This window comes from Heteronotia binoei, chromosome 7 (genome assembly GCF_032191835.1).
Source record: "Heteronotia binoei isolate CCM8104 ecotype False Entrance Well chromosome 7, APGP_CSIRO_Hbin_v1, whole genome shotgun sequence".
Lineage (NCBI taxonomy): Eukaryota > Metazoa > Chordata > Lepidosauria > Squamata > Gekkonidae > Heteronotia > Heteronotia binoei.
In genome coordinates this window covers 86,213,867-86,233,659 of record NC_083229.1, presented here as the reverse complement: position 1 = coordinate 86,233,659, position 19,793 = coordinate 86,213,867, and the positions used below count along the sequence as shown (strand labels likewise).

The following is a 19,793-nucleotide window of genomic DNA, read 5'->3' as shown; positions in this document are numbered from 1 at the left end:
AAGCGCATTTCACTGACTTGGAAGTCTAACACTGACTTGCAAAACAATTCTTATGTGCAGCTTTTTGGAGACCACTGCTTGCTTATAGGAGAAACTGTGGAAGCTATTTTTCAACAACTAAATTGTTATCTCCAGCACATTTAAAACTAGGTTTTAAAGCTTTTCTCCAGAAGCCTCCTTCTTGCTCCCCCTCCGCATTGGAATGTCCATTCTGTTCTAGATTGAGAGACTCCTTGACTCAGATGTCTGCTCCCTTAATTCAGGGAAGGAAGAATCGCTTCTCATCAGACGGGGACCGGAAACACAGAGCAGATGAATCGGCTCACAATTTACTCAACAACTATATAGTGTTTCACATTGGATCTAATTATTGGAATAGAGGTTGTTGATCTAATAAGATCAAAATTTACCTCTTACTGAAGTCAGTTACTCATAACTGAACTTTGCTTTATTTGTCTTATCAGTGCTGAATACTTTCCATATTTTAAATCTGGATTGAAAATAATGTTAACTTTTCAAAACTCTACAATCCTTTTGATAGTATTTAAAATTAGACCTCCCCCGGCACATTTGAAATTTCCCCTCCATTTTTTTTGTGTGTGAAGGATCTCCTAAACGTTTCCTCCCTAATCCTTGTACAAAGAGTCCCTTTGCTTCTGATCCTCTTATTATTTATTAATGCATTCTGACGCAGTTTCCCTTTCGACCAAAAATACTTTGGTGGTCCTAAAGCCTACCTTTAGCAAAGTGCACAGTCTGCTGAAATGTGGCAAGCATTGTAAATCCATCTGGTAGGGCATCCCAGAATGAGCTCAGGAATTTTTTCTCCACCTTGGATCAGCTTAAGTCCTCTTTACAGAAAGTGCACTCAACTGCAGACTCCTTTAAATGTTTTCCACTGAAGATGGTGATTGATGAAGCTCTTCCTACAGCAAAATGTGAATCCCTAAGTAATGCTAATGACACAATCATATTTTGAATTTAGATTGTAAGTGTTCAAGTTGTCAAGTGCCATTGGAGGAAATTCACAAGCTGCACAATTCTCAATAAGCAGTTCACCAAACTGTTTTCCAAATAACCAAAGGAACCAACTATACAGGAGTTCTTATAATCAGACTTTAGATCTTCTGGTTGCCAAGTGCCCCTCGAAGAAGACAAAGAGATGTGTGTCCGGATTCTAAATGTGTTTCGTTTCCTTTATCGATCACTTCTTATAATTGGAATCCCAGATTTTTGAAAGTTATATCACAGCATCAGCATCAGTCCTCAAGATAGACCTTACAATCCAACTAGCAGGATTTTTGCACAGTTTTGGTGCCTTTGTTTTGCCTGGAAAATTATTTTGTGTACTGCTTACTGAAATTTGTACAGCTTGAGATTCTTGTTTATTTACATGTACTGCACCTTTAAGTAAGCCACTGTGCTTTGATATATGTTGTTCCTGGCTCTTGCTGTGAACCACTGTGAATAATTTAACAAATACTTACATGAATGCTTGTATGTACATTTTGAATATTTGAATTGTTTGATGGTTCTATTCTCCAGTGGTTTTTCTTTCCTGACTGGTATTTACACTGAGAGATCCCCTCTTTTGGTCTGGATACATCCTTGCCAATCGAGGTCCAGATCCCGAACATTACCAGGTCAGTGTTTGTCTCAGGACTTTTTTGGGGGGGGGGTAGAGAAAAGCCCAGCAGGAGCTCATTTGCATATTAGGTCACACCCCCTGATGCCAAGCCAGCCAGAACTGTGTTTCTGTGCATTCCTGCTTTTTAAAAAAAAACCTGGTTTTTCTATTTATGCCAGATTTACCAGCTGGTCCCCTTCCTATCTCACCCGCGTCTAGCCACTGTGATCCATGCAATGATCACCTTGAGACTGGATTACTGTAACTTGCTCTATATAGGACTACCCTTGAGACTGACCCAGAAACTTCAACTGGTCCAGAATGCAGCAGTCCTAGTTAGAACCCTTATCAGAGCATATATCCAGCTGGTTCTTCACCAGCTGCACTGGCTTGAGATTGAATTCCAGATCAAGTTTAAGGTATTGACTGGTTTTCAAGTAGCCAGCTCGAGGTTGACTCAGCCTTTCATTCTTCTGAGGTCAGTAAAATGAGTACTCAGCTTGCTGGGGGGAAAGTGTAGATGACTGGGGAAGGAAATGGCAAACCACCCCTTTAAAAAAGTCTGCCGTGAAAATGTTGTGAAAGCAACATCACCCCAGAGTCGGAAATGACTGGTGCTTGCACAGGGGACCTTTCCTTCCTTTCCTATAACCTTTGAATACCTTTATGATCTGGGACCAACATATCTTCCAGACTGCTTCTCCTGGCATACACCCCAAAGACCCTTACACTTCTTAAGCAACAACACACTGATGGTCCCAGAGCCAAGGACCATTTACCTGGCCTCAACTAGAGCTAGAGCCTTTTTAGTGATATAGCTCCAGCTTTGTGAAATGCACTTCCAAGCAAGATCCAGGCCTTGCGGGACTTCACTCATTTTTGCAGGGGCTGTAAAATGGAACTGTATTGCCAGGCTTATGAGCAAGACCAGGGAGTTTTTAGTTATATACTGTCCTTGGCTTCTTCCCCTCTCCTCTTTCCCTGAGAACGGTGACATAATTTATATATCTTCTGGTTAACTGTTGATTGTGTATTTATAGATTTTAACTATTTTTAAATTGCTTATTTATGCAATAATTTGCTCTGAATCCCATGATCATGGGGGGAGAGTGGAATAGAAATCAAATAAATAAATAGAAAATAATCATCTTCACTGAATACACCTAACAATCTTGAACGGCAGTGGTTTTTTTATATGATGTTCTTGAAAAAGTTAACTGAGCTTTACTAACTAAATACAACCAAACCCCAGTCCTTAAAATACTATCCTGAGATACTGATGAATGGCAAAAAAAAAAAAAAGGTTGGTGACTATGATTTGTTGGATTTTCTCAGATGTTTTGACATCATTCTACTCTATAGGTGTCAAACATGCAGCCCAACCAGGTCTCAAATCTCACTCCCAAGCAACTTCCTTCTCCTGCTTTCTTTTCTAAGGCTGCTGCTGCTGCACAGCACCTTGCTTTTTCCCAGCTCCCTCAGTGGCTCTTTGCTTCCTGCACTCCGCTTCATGGTTTCTGCCTCTTACCTCCCTTTTCCTTTCCTCCCCATACATACACACACACTGAGAGCTCTGTGACTGCTTCCTGGAGTAGAGACACAGACACAACCCACTCACCCATCTCTCTCTCACTCTGTCTCTCACACACACACACACACACACACAGCTTCTGCTTCCTTCTACAGGACTGCTCCTCCTCTTTAAGGGAGGAAGGAGGGGGAGGAAAGAGAGTCAGAAAGGTATATTTCTAGCTCAATGTTGGCTTCTAAAACTGGGCATAGGGCCTTCATAGAACAGGTATGTGTTGCTTGGTCTCAACACAGCTAAAAGTTGAGCCTATCATTCTGTATTCTTGCCCTCTTCCTGCCCAAGCATTTCTTCTCAAATTGTCTTATTTAAGGTTATTAATGTATACTTACCCCATGTAATAACAGACCTGATCATGCAGCCCAATGGAACTGTTTAAATGTGTATATTGTGGACTAGGGATGGGCACAAACTGGAAAAAAATGGAGGTTTGTTGGAGGTTCATGATTTTCACACACCCCAAACTTTCAATGAACTCCTCCACTGGATGGAGTCCAGTTTGTGGTTTGTACCATCCACATTGAGCTCCAAAGTTTAAATACCTTTGGTGCTCACTTCTGGCCGGGTAGCTCAATCCAGAAGGAAGCTCCAAAGGCATTTAAATGCCTTCAGTGCTCATTCCAAGATGGCGGCGAGGCGAGGAGCTCCGTGCTAAAGCTCTGTGCTAAAGCTCCAACCATAACAATAACAACATATTCTAGAACGCTGGAAACGCCACCTATAACATCTATAACACCTATATCGAAGATAAGCTACATTCCCGGTGAGCTAATTTGCTGCTGTTATAAACGGACTAGACTGAAAGTGCTTACCAACGAGGGCCGAGAAGACTGAGACGGCCCAAACCCGGCCCCGGCCCCAGCCTCGACGCTGAGACGCCGGAGACGGTGTGGCTGGAGGTGTGGACTGAGTCAGGCTGTCAGCGGATGACGCTGACGACTGGCGGCTGCGGACGCGGGTGAGTGAAGATGACCGAGATGGTGAGAAACGCTGTGACCGGAGTGTGCAGACTGAAGCGGGCTGAGGGCTGGCGGGGCTGACGACCGGCGGCTGATGAGCGGCGGCTGCGGACACCTGCGAGCGGAGACGGCCGGGAGTTTGAGGCGACAGAGCCCACAGACTGCCTGTTTGGGGACCGTCCGCCTGAGGACCATCTACCCGAGTGGCCATCTCGCCAGTGATCCCGCCGGAGACTGCACGAGGCGGGGGTGCGAGGCGGAGAGTGTGAGGAATAGTGAGGAGTGCCGAAGAGTGGCATTTTGGTTGGAGAGACTGTGGCGCCAGGGTACTTGGAGATAGTTGCGGATGAGGTAAGGAGGGGCGAAGTACCAGGGTAGCTAGTCTACCAGTGGGACGACGGCCCCCCCTCTTCCCCCTCCGCTTCTTCCCCTTTCCTCTTTTCTCCTCTCTTCCCTAGTGGAATTGTAAACACCTGGAGTCCGCATATAGGGTGGAGAGTGAGCTGAGGACGCCCAGTGGGAGAAAGGGTGAACTACAACTCACCCGGTAACTGAGTCACCAGGACAGCGGCCGCACGGCTGTGGGAAACAGGGAGGACTAGTACCCCCCTGGAGCCCTGAGCTGGGTGGAGGCTGCCTGAGTTCTGAGACTCTCCCACCCCCCAACAGGAACATCAATGAGAGAGTCAATACTATCAATTATAAGAACTATGCAATCATACCATCTAAGAGAGAACAAGATTGAGACCCAATATCCTCCTCTGCCACTTTACACCTCGCACTTCAGACTCTGCCGCCTTGCACTTTTTTGGACACTACCGCACTTTAGACTTTGCCGCCTTGCACTTTTTGGACTTTTGACACTACCGCACTTTAGTTCTTAGAGCCTCCATAATATAAGTAGTAGAATCTTGCACTTTAACACTTTAACCTACTACTCCGTACCTTATATACAGCAGCACTTTACTTACCGAATTTCTGCCACCATCAGTCGACGAATTGGTGCCCACCACAGAAGATGACTGGCCTGGAGATTCCGGTACTCCTGGGGAGGGGAAGGTATGACGGTGGGAGCAGGCAGACTTACAAGCGAAGGAGGCTGAGACATGAGAGTGCTCGACCACCTTCCAGCCTGCGTCCCATCCCGACGGTGACAGGTAGTGGGACCAGACGAATTTACCCACCTCCGACACTGGTGCTATGCAACGCCAGGTCCATCAACAATAAGACCGGTGTCCTTTGGGACTTCCTGCTCGAGCAGGACGCGGACCTGGCTTGCGTGACCGAGACCTGGGTGCGAGATGGGGAGACCGTGGCTCTCTCCCAGATGACCCCCCCAGGTTACTCGGTCTTCCACCAGTCACGGACTAGCGGGCGGGGGGGAGGAGTGGCATTACTCATACGAGAGGCTTACTCCTTTAGGGCTCTCCCGGCCCCGGAGATCCCGGGCATTGAATGTGCTGGCCTGATGTGGGACGTTGGGGAGGGGTTGGCGATTTGGCTGGTGTACCGACCGCCTAACGCACCAGCCGCCGCCTTACCATCCCTGGTGGAGGCTGCGGCGGGCTGGGCGTTGGAGTGCCCAAGGTTACTGGTCTTGGGTGACCTCAATGTTCACGCCGACGATGCGGCCTCCGGCCAGGGGATGGATCTCGTGTCATCCATGGCGACACTAGGACTCTCCCAGGTTGTTACAATGCCCACTCATCAGGCGGGACACATGTTAGACCTGGTCTTCGCGGCGGGAGTACAAGTGAACGATATTGCAATGGAAGCAGTGCCATGGTCGGATCACTTTGCCCTCAAGGCTCTATGGATATGCCACCCCAAACCCGTTTAGGTGGAGAGCATATTTTGGCTCGCCGCGGAGCCTGATGGACCCGGAACGGTTCCTGACAACCATGGTGTCAGGTTTGATTCATACCCATCCCTGTTGTGAGCCTTGAGCTGAAATACCCTTTGCAGAACTTTTGATTGCAGAAGATTTTAATCTAGGAGTGGGAAGGATTACCAGCTCTTATGTAAGGCCATGGGCTTTGCCTCAAATGATTCCTTCCCTAATTTCTTCCTTTCTATAAAACACTCCAAAGACCCTCAAGTTAATTCTGTGGAGTCTTTTGGGCTAATTTCTGTATTCCATCTAATAAAATGGATCCCTACCTCAGGATTCTCCTGGCCAATATACATTTAGTTCCACTTGGGGTGGTAGCATTATCAATTATGTTACTGTTTCCTTTACCATGAAAAGACATATTCTGGACTTCTGCGTAGGCGAGTGTGTTAATAGTGACCACTTTCCTCTGATCACTATCCTTGAGTATGAATCCCTCTCTCAATCATCACCTCCTCCCACTACTTTCTGCAAGAACATACTAATCCTCCAAATAATTAGATTGTCACAAAGAGTGGATGAGAGTATCAACCAGCTGATCAATACTAAAAGGCTAAGTGAGCTAAATCAGCAATTAACAAATGATGAAAATCTCCCTGAGGCTCTTTGGTCCTATGGCATTCTTGCTATTACCATCAATTGTTCACTTCAACAGAAAACTGGAGCTTGCCATAATTTATCTAGAAATAATACTATGTATGGTCTGATGGTAAACATCAAAGACTGAAATATCAGTTATGTGCTACATACTATTCTTATTGTAGCAGCAAAGCAACTACTGTCCCCACTAGCTATTTTAAATTTAAAAACCAACAACTTTAAAATACAATTGCTCATAAGAAGAGAACTGGGATTTATTTATTTATGGTTCCTTAACCAAAAATAGCAAACAATTCTAGCCTCTGTATTCAGGTGCTTTCTTTGATAGTAGCCAATCTCCCAACTGCCCTGTACCAGTTCAGGCTTGGACAAATTCTTTTTCAAATATTTTATTGATTTGATTTATATCCTGCCCTCCTCACCGAAGCAGGCTCAGAATGGCTCACAGTATAAAACCACAACAGACAATTAAAATCCATACATATTATAATATTAATGTTTCTGCACCATACTTTGGGAATTCCAAATCAGAGTAGTTTGGTGCTAAATCTTTGATATTATATCATTTTGGTGGCAACAGTATTTCTTCAATTTCCCTACGATACAGGCTCGGCCAACCAGAAAGAGAGTGGTCTTACAGGCCTTGCTGCACTGGGCAAAGTTCCACAGGGCCCTCGCTTCCTCTGGTAGTTGATTCCATCAGTAGGGGGTTGCAATTGAGAAGGTCCTCTCTCTAGTGGTCTTTAGTTTGGCCTCCTTTGGCCCAGGGATTACTACTAGATTTTGAGATCCAGATTGAAGTACCCTCTGGGGAACGTGTGAGGAGAGAGGGTCCCTAAGGAAGGTAAGTCCTAGGCCATACAGGGCTTTAAAGGTAATAACCAGCGCCTTGTAACGAATCCGGTATACTATTGGCAGCCAGTGCAGTTCCCGCAGTCCCAGCTGTAAGTGCTCCCAACTGGGAAGCCCCAATAGCAGCCTGGCCACCACGTTCTGCACTGGCTGTAGTTTCTGGGTTCGACACAGGGGCAGCCCCAAGTAGAGGGCATTACAATAGTCCAGCCTCGAGATGACCATTGCATGGATCACCATTGCCAGGTTGCCACGTGCAAGGAAGGCGACCAACTGCTTCACCCACCTAAGATGGGGAAAAGCAGATTTAGCAGTGGCTTTCTGGGCCTCCATTGTCAAGGTTGACTCCATCAGCACCCCCAAGCTTCTGACCTTGTGCGCTATTGTCAGTGGCGCACTGTCAAATGCTGTAAGAGGATTTCCCTGCCCAGACCGCCGCGACTCAGGCAAAGGACCTCTGTCTTCGCTGGATTCAGCTTCAAGCAACTCAACCTAAGCCATCCTGCCACAGCTTGCAGCACCAGATTTTCTGGGACACAGCCAGGCCGTCCGTCCATCAGCAGATAGAGCTGGGTGTCATCAGCATACTGGTGGCAACCCAACCCATACCTCCATGCAATCTGAGCAAGGGGGCACATGTAGATGTTGAACAGGGAGAGCACCCCACAATTAAATATATTCTATGATTCTTTTTTTTTATTTAGATTTTTAGATTTATATCCTGTCCTCTCCCACAAACGGGCTCAGTTCTTCAATTACTTTCCTTGGTCAATAAGAGACAATTTCTTCTGATTTACCTTAATGGCACCCTGTGGGACTGCCTGACCTGGTATGCCACTTGAAGAGCTGGGGAGATCAAAACTTACTGGTGATCCTTGGCCCAAAAGATGCCCAGCTGTCCTCAACTAGGGCCAGGGCCTTTTTAGACCTGGCCCTAGCTTGGTGGAACTCTCTGCCTAGTATTAGCTGCACTCTGCAGTACCTTGCTCAGTTCTACAGGGTGTGTGAAACAGAGACGCTCCACCAAGCCAACAGTTGAGGCAGCAAAAGTTTTTATCATGGTTTCTGTCTGGCCTTACCAATTCCAGCATGCAGTTCAACCTGTGGAGGGAATTCACCCTGTCTGTAGAAATTATGCTGTGCTTTCAACCAATGTGTTGAGCAAATTCAGGCAATGTTTCTGCACCGTACTTTGGGAATCCCAAACGCTGTAAGCTATGTGGTTATGTGTTTGAAAACATTTTAGAGCCTTTTAAAGACCAGAGCATGGCTCCTAACCCTAAAATTTTGCCTACACCGCCTGATCCTGCTTTGGTGGGGAGAGCGGAATACAAATCAAATCAATAAATTATAGGTCTGCATCCCCTAATCATTTGCTGTACATGCTCCTTAACTAATTGGTCACGTTCAGTTTTGAGTAAAATACAGTCTTATTGGTATTCCTCTTAATTCTCTCTTTATGTTAGAAGAAACTCAAGCTTTTAGATCATCAAAACAGAGACTTTTGGATACAGAGAAACAAACTCTCTCCTCTTTAGCAAACAGGACATGCTCCTTGCTGGAGTTTGGTATCACACCTGATCATGGGATTCTTAACATCCTACTTTTCATACTTAACATCTCCTCAATAATGTTGAGTTTTTATGCTTGCAAGATTTAACACTCTTCCCTCAGTGGTTCATTTTGGAAGATTGCAAACATTCCTTATCATGAAAGATTTTGTCCATGCAAGGCCAGAAATCTTCAATCGGTACCCCATGTTTTGCTGTACTGTGATTTCTATGTTAAACTGTGCAATTCTTTAATTAGCCCTCTTCTGCACAACTTTCATGGATAGCTCAATGAGAGGCTTGTGCTATATCTTCTGCTGGCCCAGTGCCCTTGTGGTATTTGTTTAGCAGCAAGGTGTCTTCTAATTGCCATGAGGATGTGGAAGCATAACACAAACTCCTCTGATGGGGAACTTCGTCCTCTGTAATGCTCAACTCATGTTGTTTTCTTTTGTTTGTTATGTTTATAATTTATGCCAATAAAGGTACTGAAGCAAACAGCTGGCTAGTGAAGATATTTCAACTATGGAATTATGTTATACTTGTAGTCGACTCCAGCAAGCAAACTTAATTAACTGAAGTTTTCAGACAGTGTTCAAGAGCAGGCCACATAGAGTGCACCACACTAACCAGGCCAGAAAATGACAAGATCTTGGATCAGATTACTTTTCAAGCAAGGGTTACAACTGGTAAACAGCTGGTAAATCAGCTGATGCTGGCTAAGCATACCATATTAGAAATCTGAATATCCATATGTCCAGATTTAACAGTATCCCAAAGAAGCAACCTGCTCCTTCAAGACAAATGCAATCCCATCCAGACTAGATTATCTCCCAATTACATGATCAGCACTAACATGCACCAACAATATTTCAGTCTTATTTAAATAAGGTTCAATTTGTTGACAAAAACATGTAATCTTTCACTGAAATCTGCCTCCATTCCTGAGGACTGGAAGGTAGTTAATGTCACCCCCATCTTTAAAAAGGGTTGCCAGAGGAGATTACAGGAAATTACAGGCCAGTCAGTCTGACATCAATACCAGGAAAGTTGGAGGAAAACATTATTAAAGAGAGAATTAGTAGGAACATTGATTGACAAAAGCTATTGAAGAAGACTCAGCATGGGTTCTGTAAGGGAAGATCTTATCTCACTAACCTGTTAGAGTTCTTTAGGAAGTGAACAAACATGTGGACAAAGGGGACCTAATAGATGATATATACCTTGACTTCCAGGAAGCTTTTGTTGAAGTTCCTCATCAAATGCTCCTAAGTAACCTCAAGAGTCATAGGGTAAAAGGACAAGTCCTCTTGTGGATCAAAAACTAGCTAATTAATAGGAAGCAGAGAATGCGTATAAGTGGGCAATTTTCTCAGTGGAGGGTGGTAAGCAGTGGAGTGCCGCAGGGCTCAGTACTGGGTCCATTACTTTTAAACTTGTTCATTAATGATTTAGAGTTGGGAGTAAGCAGTGAAGTGGCTAAGTTTGTGGATGACATTAAATTGTTCAGGGTGGTGAGAACCGGGGAGGATTGCAAGGCACTCCAAAGGGATCTGTTGTGGGTGAGTGGGCGTCAACATGGCAAATGAGGTTCAACATGGCCAAGTGCAAGGTAATGCACACTGGAGCCAAAAATCCTAACCATAAATACAAGTTGATGGGGTGTGAACTGGCAGAGACTGACCAAGAGAGAGATCTTGGGGTCATGGTAGATAACTCACTGAAAATGTTAAGACAGTGTGTGACTGCAATAAAAAAGGCCAACTCTATGATGGGAATTATTAGGAAGGGAATTATTAAGAAGGGACCCAGGGGGTCCAATTCTATGAGCCCCCAAAATAAGGTGCACATATCCTTCATTATTTCAAATTGACAGAAGGCATTTAAAAGGCATTGTGAGGGTAATGAATGGGTTAACAAGAAAACTAAGGACGCATAGAGCCTGCATCAGATGATCTGAGGGTGGGGGCCAGAGTGCTCAGAACTCTCAGAGGTGATTGACAGCTAACGGCTGAGGGCAGTTAGTGACAGACAGAGTCTGAGGGAGACTGCTGAAGAGAGCAGTTGGTCTGAGAAGGAGCTGAGAAAGGAGCTGAGGAGATCTTTCGAGAGAAGCAAAGCTCACTGTTCACTCTATTTAGACAGCCATGGGCTTGTGTGTGACTAGAGAAGAGTCATAGTAAAAGACCTGCGAGATCACAGACACAGAGACACTTCTCTTAAGAGCTAAAGAGGTGGTTGAGGGAAAGATGTGGGTCTAGAAGTCTGAAGGGCTGGGAGAAGAGACACCAGTCGACTTAAGGGACTTGGCACATTATACCCAAGAGGCCAACCCAGAATAGTGTTGGAGAGTGAAAGCTGTATGATCTGTGAAACCTGAGAGACCTAAGTGAACTTGATATTATAAAGCCTGAACTACAAAGAAACTGTTAACTGCTTGAGATACAATATAGCCCATGTATATATTTCCCATTCCCCAGTTGAAGACGGTGTTTGTACGTTAATAAATTTCTGTGGTTTACTTTAAAGTTCTCTGGTGCCAGTATATTGGGAAAACTATCAAAGCTGCTGTGGTCCCCTACAAACTGAGTTTATATCCATCTGAAAGCAAAACAAAACCCCCGAAGAGACTAGTATTGAGAAATCCATATTACACCCACCCCTTGAGTTTCCTAGTCGTGAGGTAAAATTCAAGAGGAAGAACTGAGGCTGAAGAGGGGCTGGGGTAGCCATAAGCCACATATAGAAGCGATCTAGTGAGACCGCGAGGCGCGCTGCTATGGGCATTTAGAAGGCTTTTAAATGTGATGGCAAGAACTCCCTTTGGACTTCAATTATGCTTGTCACAAGTTTGCTGCTGGCTCCACAACCAAAGTCTCCTGGCTCCACCACCGAAGTCCCCAGATATTTCTTGAACTGGACTTGGCAATCCTATTATAGAAAAAGGGTTTACATGTGCATTTACTTCCCAGTAGGTCATTACTGCACCATGTAAACAAGAAAGCTATGATTTAAGAAGTGAAAAGTTGTAGTTTATTTCAGAGGTATTCTAAGCTTGCCTGCATGCATGTATATGTAGATAGGAATGCAAAATGTTGAACAGACCAAATTCAGCAGAAGTACTGTACAACCTGTGAAAAAATGGAAGTTTATTCTAAAAAATAAATGTAGTTTCATACCATCAATCAATCCTCTGAAATGAGAACAACTACTGTGCATTGAGAGCACCATGAAATGGCAAACATATTCTTTAAAAAAAGCTGTGCTTCCTTCATGTTAGTTTCTTAGGAAAAGCCTGGTTTAGTGATACAGCTCTAGCTGATAAGTGAAAACAATGATTATTTTCCCAAAGAAAACTATTCTACAAGTTACCCTTATTGATGACCACAGAAGGATTCTGAGTAGACCTGCTTAGGAGGCCACTGTTAAATTATTAAACATCTAAATGCCTAAACAACTTGAAACCAGATTTAAAGAACATAAATTAATAGAATATAAATAGTTTTTACTCATATATTTTAACATGGCATTGTTTCTTACAGGGCATGGCCTAGACACAGGAGTAATTACTTGCTGCAAGAATTATCCTGAAAGCACACAATAACTTTCCTCAAAAGGGCATGCTTATTGAGAAGCATTTCTGTAGAAAATGTAAATTTAGAAACATAAAATAACAAAATGTCTGCAGAAGTATGACTTATTCTACACTTAACAAGCTGACTTCTATTCAGTGAGTGATAGTGGGAGTTATTTGCCTATATTTTTCACATCAGAAAAAATCCCTTTTCTAAGTCTTTTTTTATACAAAAACACTTCTTTGGATCTCACAATAATGCAATATATTTTCTGTAACGAACAGTGTCCCGTAAATGTCCAGCTTAAGCAACCGAATAATAATATTTCAAACCTAGCAAGAATCTAATCAATATAATAGTAATAAAAGAAAGACTTAATAAAGTATTGTGAAATTAATTCTGTAATGACCAATAGTACCTTTCAGGGGTGAAAAAAAAACATTTTCACTGAGCAGAAGCTTACAGTGATCAAGGATTCCATGCCTTGTACTAACAGGAGCTGTGTCATCCAAATAAGACCTGTACGGGAATGCTGTAATTGGCTGTCCCAGAAAATCAAGCATGGATGCAGGATGAGGGGGCTGGCCAGCTCAAGGCTGATGTCCAGGAATCAAGCTACTGCAGCTGGAACCAACAGTGTATTCAGGCCCATAGCGCCCCATGAGGCCCAGCCTGATGGATTTTACAGGCCTCCTACCCAGGCCTTGGCTCTCCCTCAGGGCCCCTCACCCCAATCACCTCAGCACATGAAGGAGGTAGTGGCACTGGCAAGTTCTCCCCTGAAGCACTCTGAGCAGAGCTGGGTGGGCAGATTCTGAAAGCTGGATGGGTAGGTGGAAAACCAGCCCCACCTCCTGCTCCCAGCAGCCCTTAGTCCAGCAATGAAGAGATGGGGGCTCCATGTTCTGCCTTGTTTTCCACCACCATGAGCCTGAACAGTAAGTTCTTTGGTGGGTGGGTTTGGTGGGAGGAGAGGCCCCTAGGTTGCACAGGCTGCAAGGGCAGCTAGAGTCCTTTTGGGGTCGGGAGGGAGGAGGGCAGCCAGGACATGTCTTCCCTCAGCCAGCGTGTATAACATGCTAGGAAGGGCACAGAAAAGCAGGGAAAAGGGCAGAGACACAAATCAGCTTTCTTTTGAATTTCAGAATTGGAAGCTGATCACTGCATGCTGAGCTCCAGGTAAGGTAGAACGGGAATCGGAGCTTACATGCAATTTAAATCACACTGGAGGGGGCAGGAAGCCTCTCCAGCTTCTTGCTCTCACCCCCAGGGTCCCTCTTCTGTGACTCTTATCTATGGGGCTGAATGTACTATAGTGAAGGCTTGCAGATGAAATGTGGCCTTAAATACACTTTCAGGCCCCTCACCCTCAGAGGCAAGCTGCTAGTAGTTAAAGATGCCATGCCTAGGTTACAGTAGTGTGTACTACAATGGGACTGACATAGTTCAGGACTTTTGAGAAGCCTAGGAGGTCAACAGATGAGAAACAGCTGGTTCAGCAGCAGGCTGTAGGATGAAGAGTTCAGGGTGCAAGTCTAAATCGGAAGGGCTGTATCCCAGAGGAAGCAGGCTGACTGAGTCTAGGGGCTGTACCTGCACATCAACGGAAACTCCTGGAAGTGTCTTAACTACCTCCTTCTGCAGCAGTGTCAGGAGATCTCCACGGAGTCTTTGGATTCTTGGCCCCATGATCCAGATGCCCCTTTACCTTCAAGTAAGATGTGCACCACAGAGAGGTGTCTCAGTCTAGGTGACATTTGCCTATAAACCATAGCTTACAATAATATATGTGGGTACTTCCCCTTCATTCTGACACTCTAGATTGTCAAAATTTTGTTTCCTGGGGAAGTAGATCTTCCCCTTCACAGACAGACTGCAGCATTCAATGCAGGTGCTAAAGAAAAATATTTGTTTTAGCCTGCTTCCTGTTAATAAAGACAAAGCAAAGAAGAAGAAGAAGAAAAGAATAAGAAGTGATACCTGATAGAAGTTTGGCCAGAAGGTGCTAATTGCCAATTCCACCCTGATCCAGGTTCCTGTAGGAGCTCCAGATGTATTCCATACTGGGCTACCAAGGGGTCCATTATTAACTTTCACATAAACATTTAATACACCAGGGCTGGACCCAGTCTTGCTGGAAACGTAAAAATTGACATCGATGCAATGAGTGTCATTTTCTTTAAGTTGCGGAAGCAGAAGATGTGCTCTTTGTCCAAACCTTCCAGAGGTATTCACCAGCATAAAAGACCCTGTAGGAAACAAACAAATATAGTTTCAGTCAGTGGTTTAACTATCTCTTGTCTCCCAACATATCTTCTTTTGGGGAGGAACCTTTAAAAGTTAAGAGGATCTTCACAATCTTATAGAACTATTTCTCTGATGAATGTAGACTACAAATTTTTTGCCACAGAAGATTAAGAAAAGGCATACCAAATTTAATACTGTTTTGGGCTGTTTTAAATATAATATCTCAAATACAAATGGGTTCTTGATATAGGATATATAATAGACCTTCCTCTGCACCTTGATGAATTACTTAACTTTTAAAGGTTCTAATCAATATGTAGAAGTGGCAAAATATGTAATATTAAATACACAGTAATGCAAAAATGGGAGTGAATATAAGAAAAAGATATCAAATTTATAATCCCCAAGACATTAAGAGGAAATTGGTACAAAATGTTTTTAGATGGTACAACTCCAAAGGACACTGAGAAAGCAGATTAAAACTACAATGCTGGAAACAAATGATATTGTCAAAATAGATTAATAATGAAGATTGAAACTTAAAATGTTGAATACAATCATACCACAACAGAAGTAACAGCTATTGTATTTTATATATAATACCTTAAAATTATAATGAAGGGGATGTACTGGAAAATATTTTGTTTCATACATTTTACACTATGTTATTGTCCTTGACAAATGCAATTGCGTTGTATTTACCCCTTCTCTTTTCTGTATCCCCACTGTCTTCCTAACTATTTCTAAAAATATTTTAAAATTTAAAAATATTTTAAATATTAATTTAAAAACAATTTAAAATCCCTTATAAAAACTGGTGAAGGCTGTAATCATCAGTAGGGATGGGAACAAACCAAACCACAAAGCAAAATTAATTACATTTTTTGCCCTGCTTGTGGTTTGTGAACAGAAGTCCATTAACTTCCACAAACTTTTAAAGCACTTCGTAGCTGTTTGTGGATAGAGAAGAAAGCGGGTTTAAAGTGATTCCAAGTCCCTTTAAACCCCTGCTTTCTACTTCCTGTGAAAGCTGCTTTGGGCTGTCTTGTGTAACCCCTTTGAACTTTCATTTAATTTAATTTTTCACTGACAAACTTGGAAAAATAGATAGGCCATTGAAAATAAACTACTATGAGGTATTTTTCTTCAAGTAAAATGCTTCTTAAGGCAAGGTTTTTTACATTCAAGATGTACAGCATGAAAATGTTTGAGCTGTCCCACTTCTCCAATGGAAAAATTTTCAGGACTACTGAAAAAAATAGATGAAGAAATATCTCTGCTAAATTAATCTGAGCACTGCTAAGCCTCTTGAGAAATGCTGGTCTGTTAGTGAAATCAATTCCCTAAGATGGGTGAGAGAAATTTACACCAACACTGTCTCCAAATACCTCAATTAAACTCTTGCAATAGTCAACACAAAATCCTCCTTTAAAAAAGGGTATTTTGTTACTGAGAGGCGCTGCCTAATAAAATGGAGTACCCCAGTACCTAGAGAGAGAGTGGGACTCCTGTTCCTGGAAACAAAATGGAGTCTGACCAGAAACAGGCCAAGAAAACACCCCATCTAAAGGTGGAGTGGACTCCATAGAGAGCTTGTTCTGGTTGGTGCCTGAAGTCTGCCTCTCAGTGCAGTCTCAACTATTCCCCCCTCCCCAAATGCCTCCACCCAGACAGGATGCATAATAACATGGGAACTGTTGGTAAGTGTTATTCTCACCCTGATCTTCTGCTACCTGTCGATGGCCTCTTCTTTCGACCCATTCTCTCCACTCTGCCACTTCTATTCAAATTCATGATAAGACCCATCCTAACACTCAAGGTCTTTGTCTTTCCTAAAGGGTCCCTTCCTGAGTGTCAGCCAAAACTGGTAACAAATCATTCAGCCACGTCCTAGCTCATCGTTCTAGTAAATGCATGGAATTCCCGATCTATTGTTTTAATTAAATATCTATTCAAGAAAGCCATCACCGGGCCATCAATGACTCTTTAGCAACTAATGATCCCCATCCTTCAGATCTCTATATAATATGGGTCAAAAACCCATTTCGGTGTGCATTCTGTAGGGCACCATTTGCAGTCTGTACCCCCTGTTACTCCTGTAATTGGGTCTATAGGGCACGTCACGCTGGTCGTGGTCGTCCCTCTCTCTATACTTTTCCACTGAATGGACGTCTCCTTTTCTGAATCAGGTGAATATCACCAGCTTCAATGACCCTACAATTCTTCTATCGATAACCTCTATTTTTCCTAGTTTCTTGGGTGTTTGTTGTGTACCTGTGTGTGTGAATACTTTTTTACATACTTGAATAAAACATTATAAAATATCACTGCTTGGACTATTCTTGGCTGAAAACCCAAACTCCGTATCATTGAAAGCAAAGATCCCTTGCTCCTAATTCGCTGTACCAAGTCTCTTAGCTAATTTCCCCATTAAAAATAAGAGACTCAAAAGCATTGCCGGTAACAGTTGCACTCAGATGACCAAAATGAAAACATTCATCTGTTTATTTTCAGACTTCAAACTTCATTTGCAACAGTTCCACTCTAATGACTATCATGACAATTTACTCATGTGTAAATGGGAGAAATCTTATTTTCTCTTAAATAATAAGCATCCCTTAAAATCTGTTTGCACTAACTACAATCCAGTGTTGGGGAAAAAATTAGAATAGGAATAACCAGAAGCCATCAGCTTCTAAGTCTTGAATTAATGAGTAAATATTATATGACCTGAAACTCATGGACAATAGTCAAGAGGACCAAGACAAGATATGCATTGTCAACTCATCTTGGAAAAGACCTCTGAGACTTACTAATTTAAAGAGAAAAAGCAAGCATCAAGGAACTTCAGAGTAAACATAAGAAATCCTTTGGGCTCCATTTAAGAAACTGATGTGATCTGCTATTATAGGAAAAGTGAATCTTTAATGAGAACTAAATTAAGTTATGATATGATTTAGATGAACTGTTCTAGCTACCAAGTTAGAAATATACATCAAGTTCTTGCTATCCCATGAAGATAATAGTTACCAGGAATATACAAACATAATTTTGGTGCAGTGGTTAAGTGTGTGGACTCTTATCTGGGAGAACCAAGTGGTTTGATTCCCACTCCTCCACTCACAGCTGCTGGAATGGCCTTGGATCAGTCATAGCTATTGCATATGTGTAAATAGCTATGTGTAAATAACGATGTGTAAATAGCTATCGCATAGCTATCCTTGAAAGGGCAGCTGCTGTGAGCCCTCTCAGTCCCACCTACCTCACAGGGTGTCTGTTGTGAGGGGAGAAGATATAGGAGATTATAAACTGCTCTGAGTCTCTGATTCAGAGTGAGGGTGGGGTATAAATCTGCAGTCTTCTTCTAATTTTCAGTTATCTGGGATTCATTGTAAAATTGGAAAAACAACTTTCTATTTAATTTCTTTGGGAAAGTTCCCAATTCTACCGGTTACTCGTATTGTTCAAGCCTCTTGAGTTAATTTAACTGTTATCATGTTCTAACAAGACACTTCCTTCCCCCCTTTGCCATCCAAACCCATACTATCAGGGAATTAATGCTTGCCTTATTAAGACCCCATTTTGCTTAAAGTGGTAATGTGTTTGAGAAGTGGTAAAGCCACCAAAAGTAAACATAGTCTGTAACAGTTTGCTGAAACAAACGTAAACCCAGTTTACGTTTGCTACGCAAAAGCCGCGACACTTCCTGTAACTCCGGCGCAGATGGTGGGAAATCTGACAGACGCTGCGGAGGGAACAGGATTGTGACTGCGAGGTAAGCTATGTGTGAAAACGGTCAAAATCTCAATGCACAGGGAAACCTTATGGTTTTAAAATCAAAGAATGCTACAAGTTAGCATAAATCAGAAAACAAAGAGCTATAGAGGAACCAAAAATTCCTTGTACAACTTTTCATCTCAAAACAGAGAAGGAAGGATGGAGTTGGGAGACATGAAAGCATTCATTTGCGTTCTCACTCCAGTCAAGTGTTCTACCTGACCTGCAAGAGGCATGCCTAGATACCAGGTGGATTGAGAACTGCTTAACGACCTTGGTGGGACCTCCCAAGGGGAAAGGGGTAACCACGACCAGCAGGTGTCCCAGAGATGGGACAGTCAGAATGCACTTGGCCCAGTGAGACAGCACACAGAGACTCTCTACAGGTCTATGGTAAGAATGACATGACTACCTCTGAGATTCTCCTGGCTGCCTGGACCCAGGCAAAGGAGGATTAGAGGGATCACTAGTGGCTTGGGGAGGAACAGCCTTTAATGTGGTCAGGGCCTAGGATAGGGAAGGGAATAGGGAAAGGTAGTGTAGAAGAGCAAAGTGGTGGGAAAGCTCAAAGTGTAGCTCTGCTGTTTGATTAAGAGAGCCAGGCTGTATCGATTGCAAAGCAGAGCTACAGAGCAAAGCCCATCCATTGGCTGAATCCTCCTCCCCTTACATCCTCCTCCCTTGGGGAAAAAGGAGGGGGGAAGAGGGGAAGAGCAAGAGGCTGCTTGGCTTGGCTGCATTGCAGGGAAAAGAACAAAAATGGCAAACAAAGAAAGCAGGTGAGAAACACAACAATGGTGACCAAAGGAAGCAGGTGAGGGAGAAGAAAGGAGACAAGAGCTATTTGCTGGCCCTCTGGGGGATGGATTAGGCCCATGGGACACGTTTGGCTCCCCTATTTTAAGGCATCAAGGGCAGAAGTACAAAGTAAAGGTGAATTCAGATGACCTCCACAGTGTGTATGTATCCATTTGGAAACCAATGTTACCATTTTTTTATAACTCTGCAGCTCTTGAAAACAAAATAGTGATAACATGGTCATCAGTATAAAAATACTAGACACCATTGTATTAACAAGATCAACCAAAGAAAGGCTGTACATAATGAAAAACAAAGCCTGTTGAAAC

General features: G+C 43.2%; 1 protein-coding gene across 18 annotated transcripts in view; it reads right to left on the bottom strand.

Moving 5' to 3' along the window:
• PTPRM (protein tyrosine phosphatase receptor type M) overlaps positions 1 to 19,793 on the bottom strand; it is a 792,664-nt gene that overhangs the window by 529,000 nt on the left and 243,871 nt on the right. For all 18 annotated transcript variants that reach the window (XM_060243981.1, XM_060243978.1, XM_060243979.1 and 15 more), the window contains exon 3: positions 14,623 to 14,891. In XM_060243981.1, the coding sequence (XP_060099964.1) occupies positions 14,623 to 14,891 (269 nt within the window). The remainder of the gene's footprint in view (positions 1 to 14,622; positions 14,892 to 19,793) is intronic.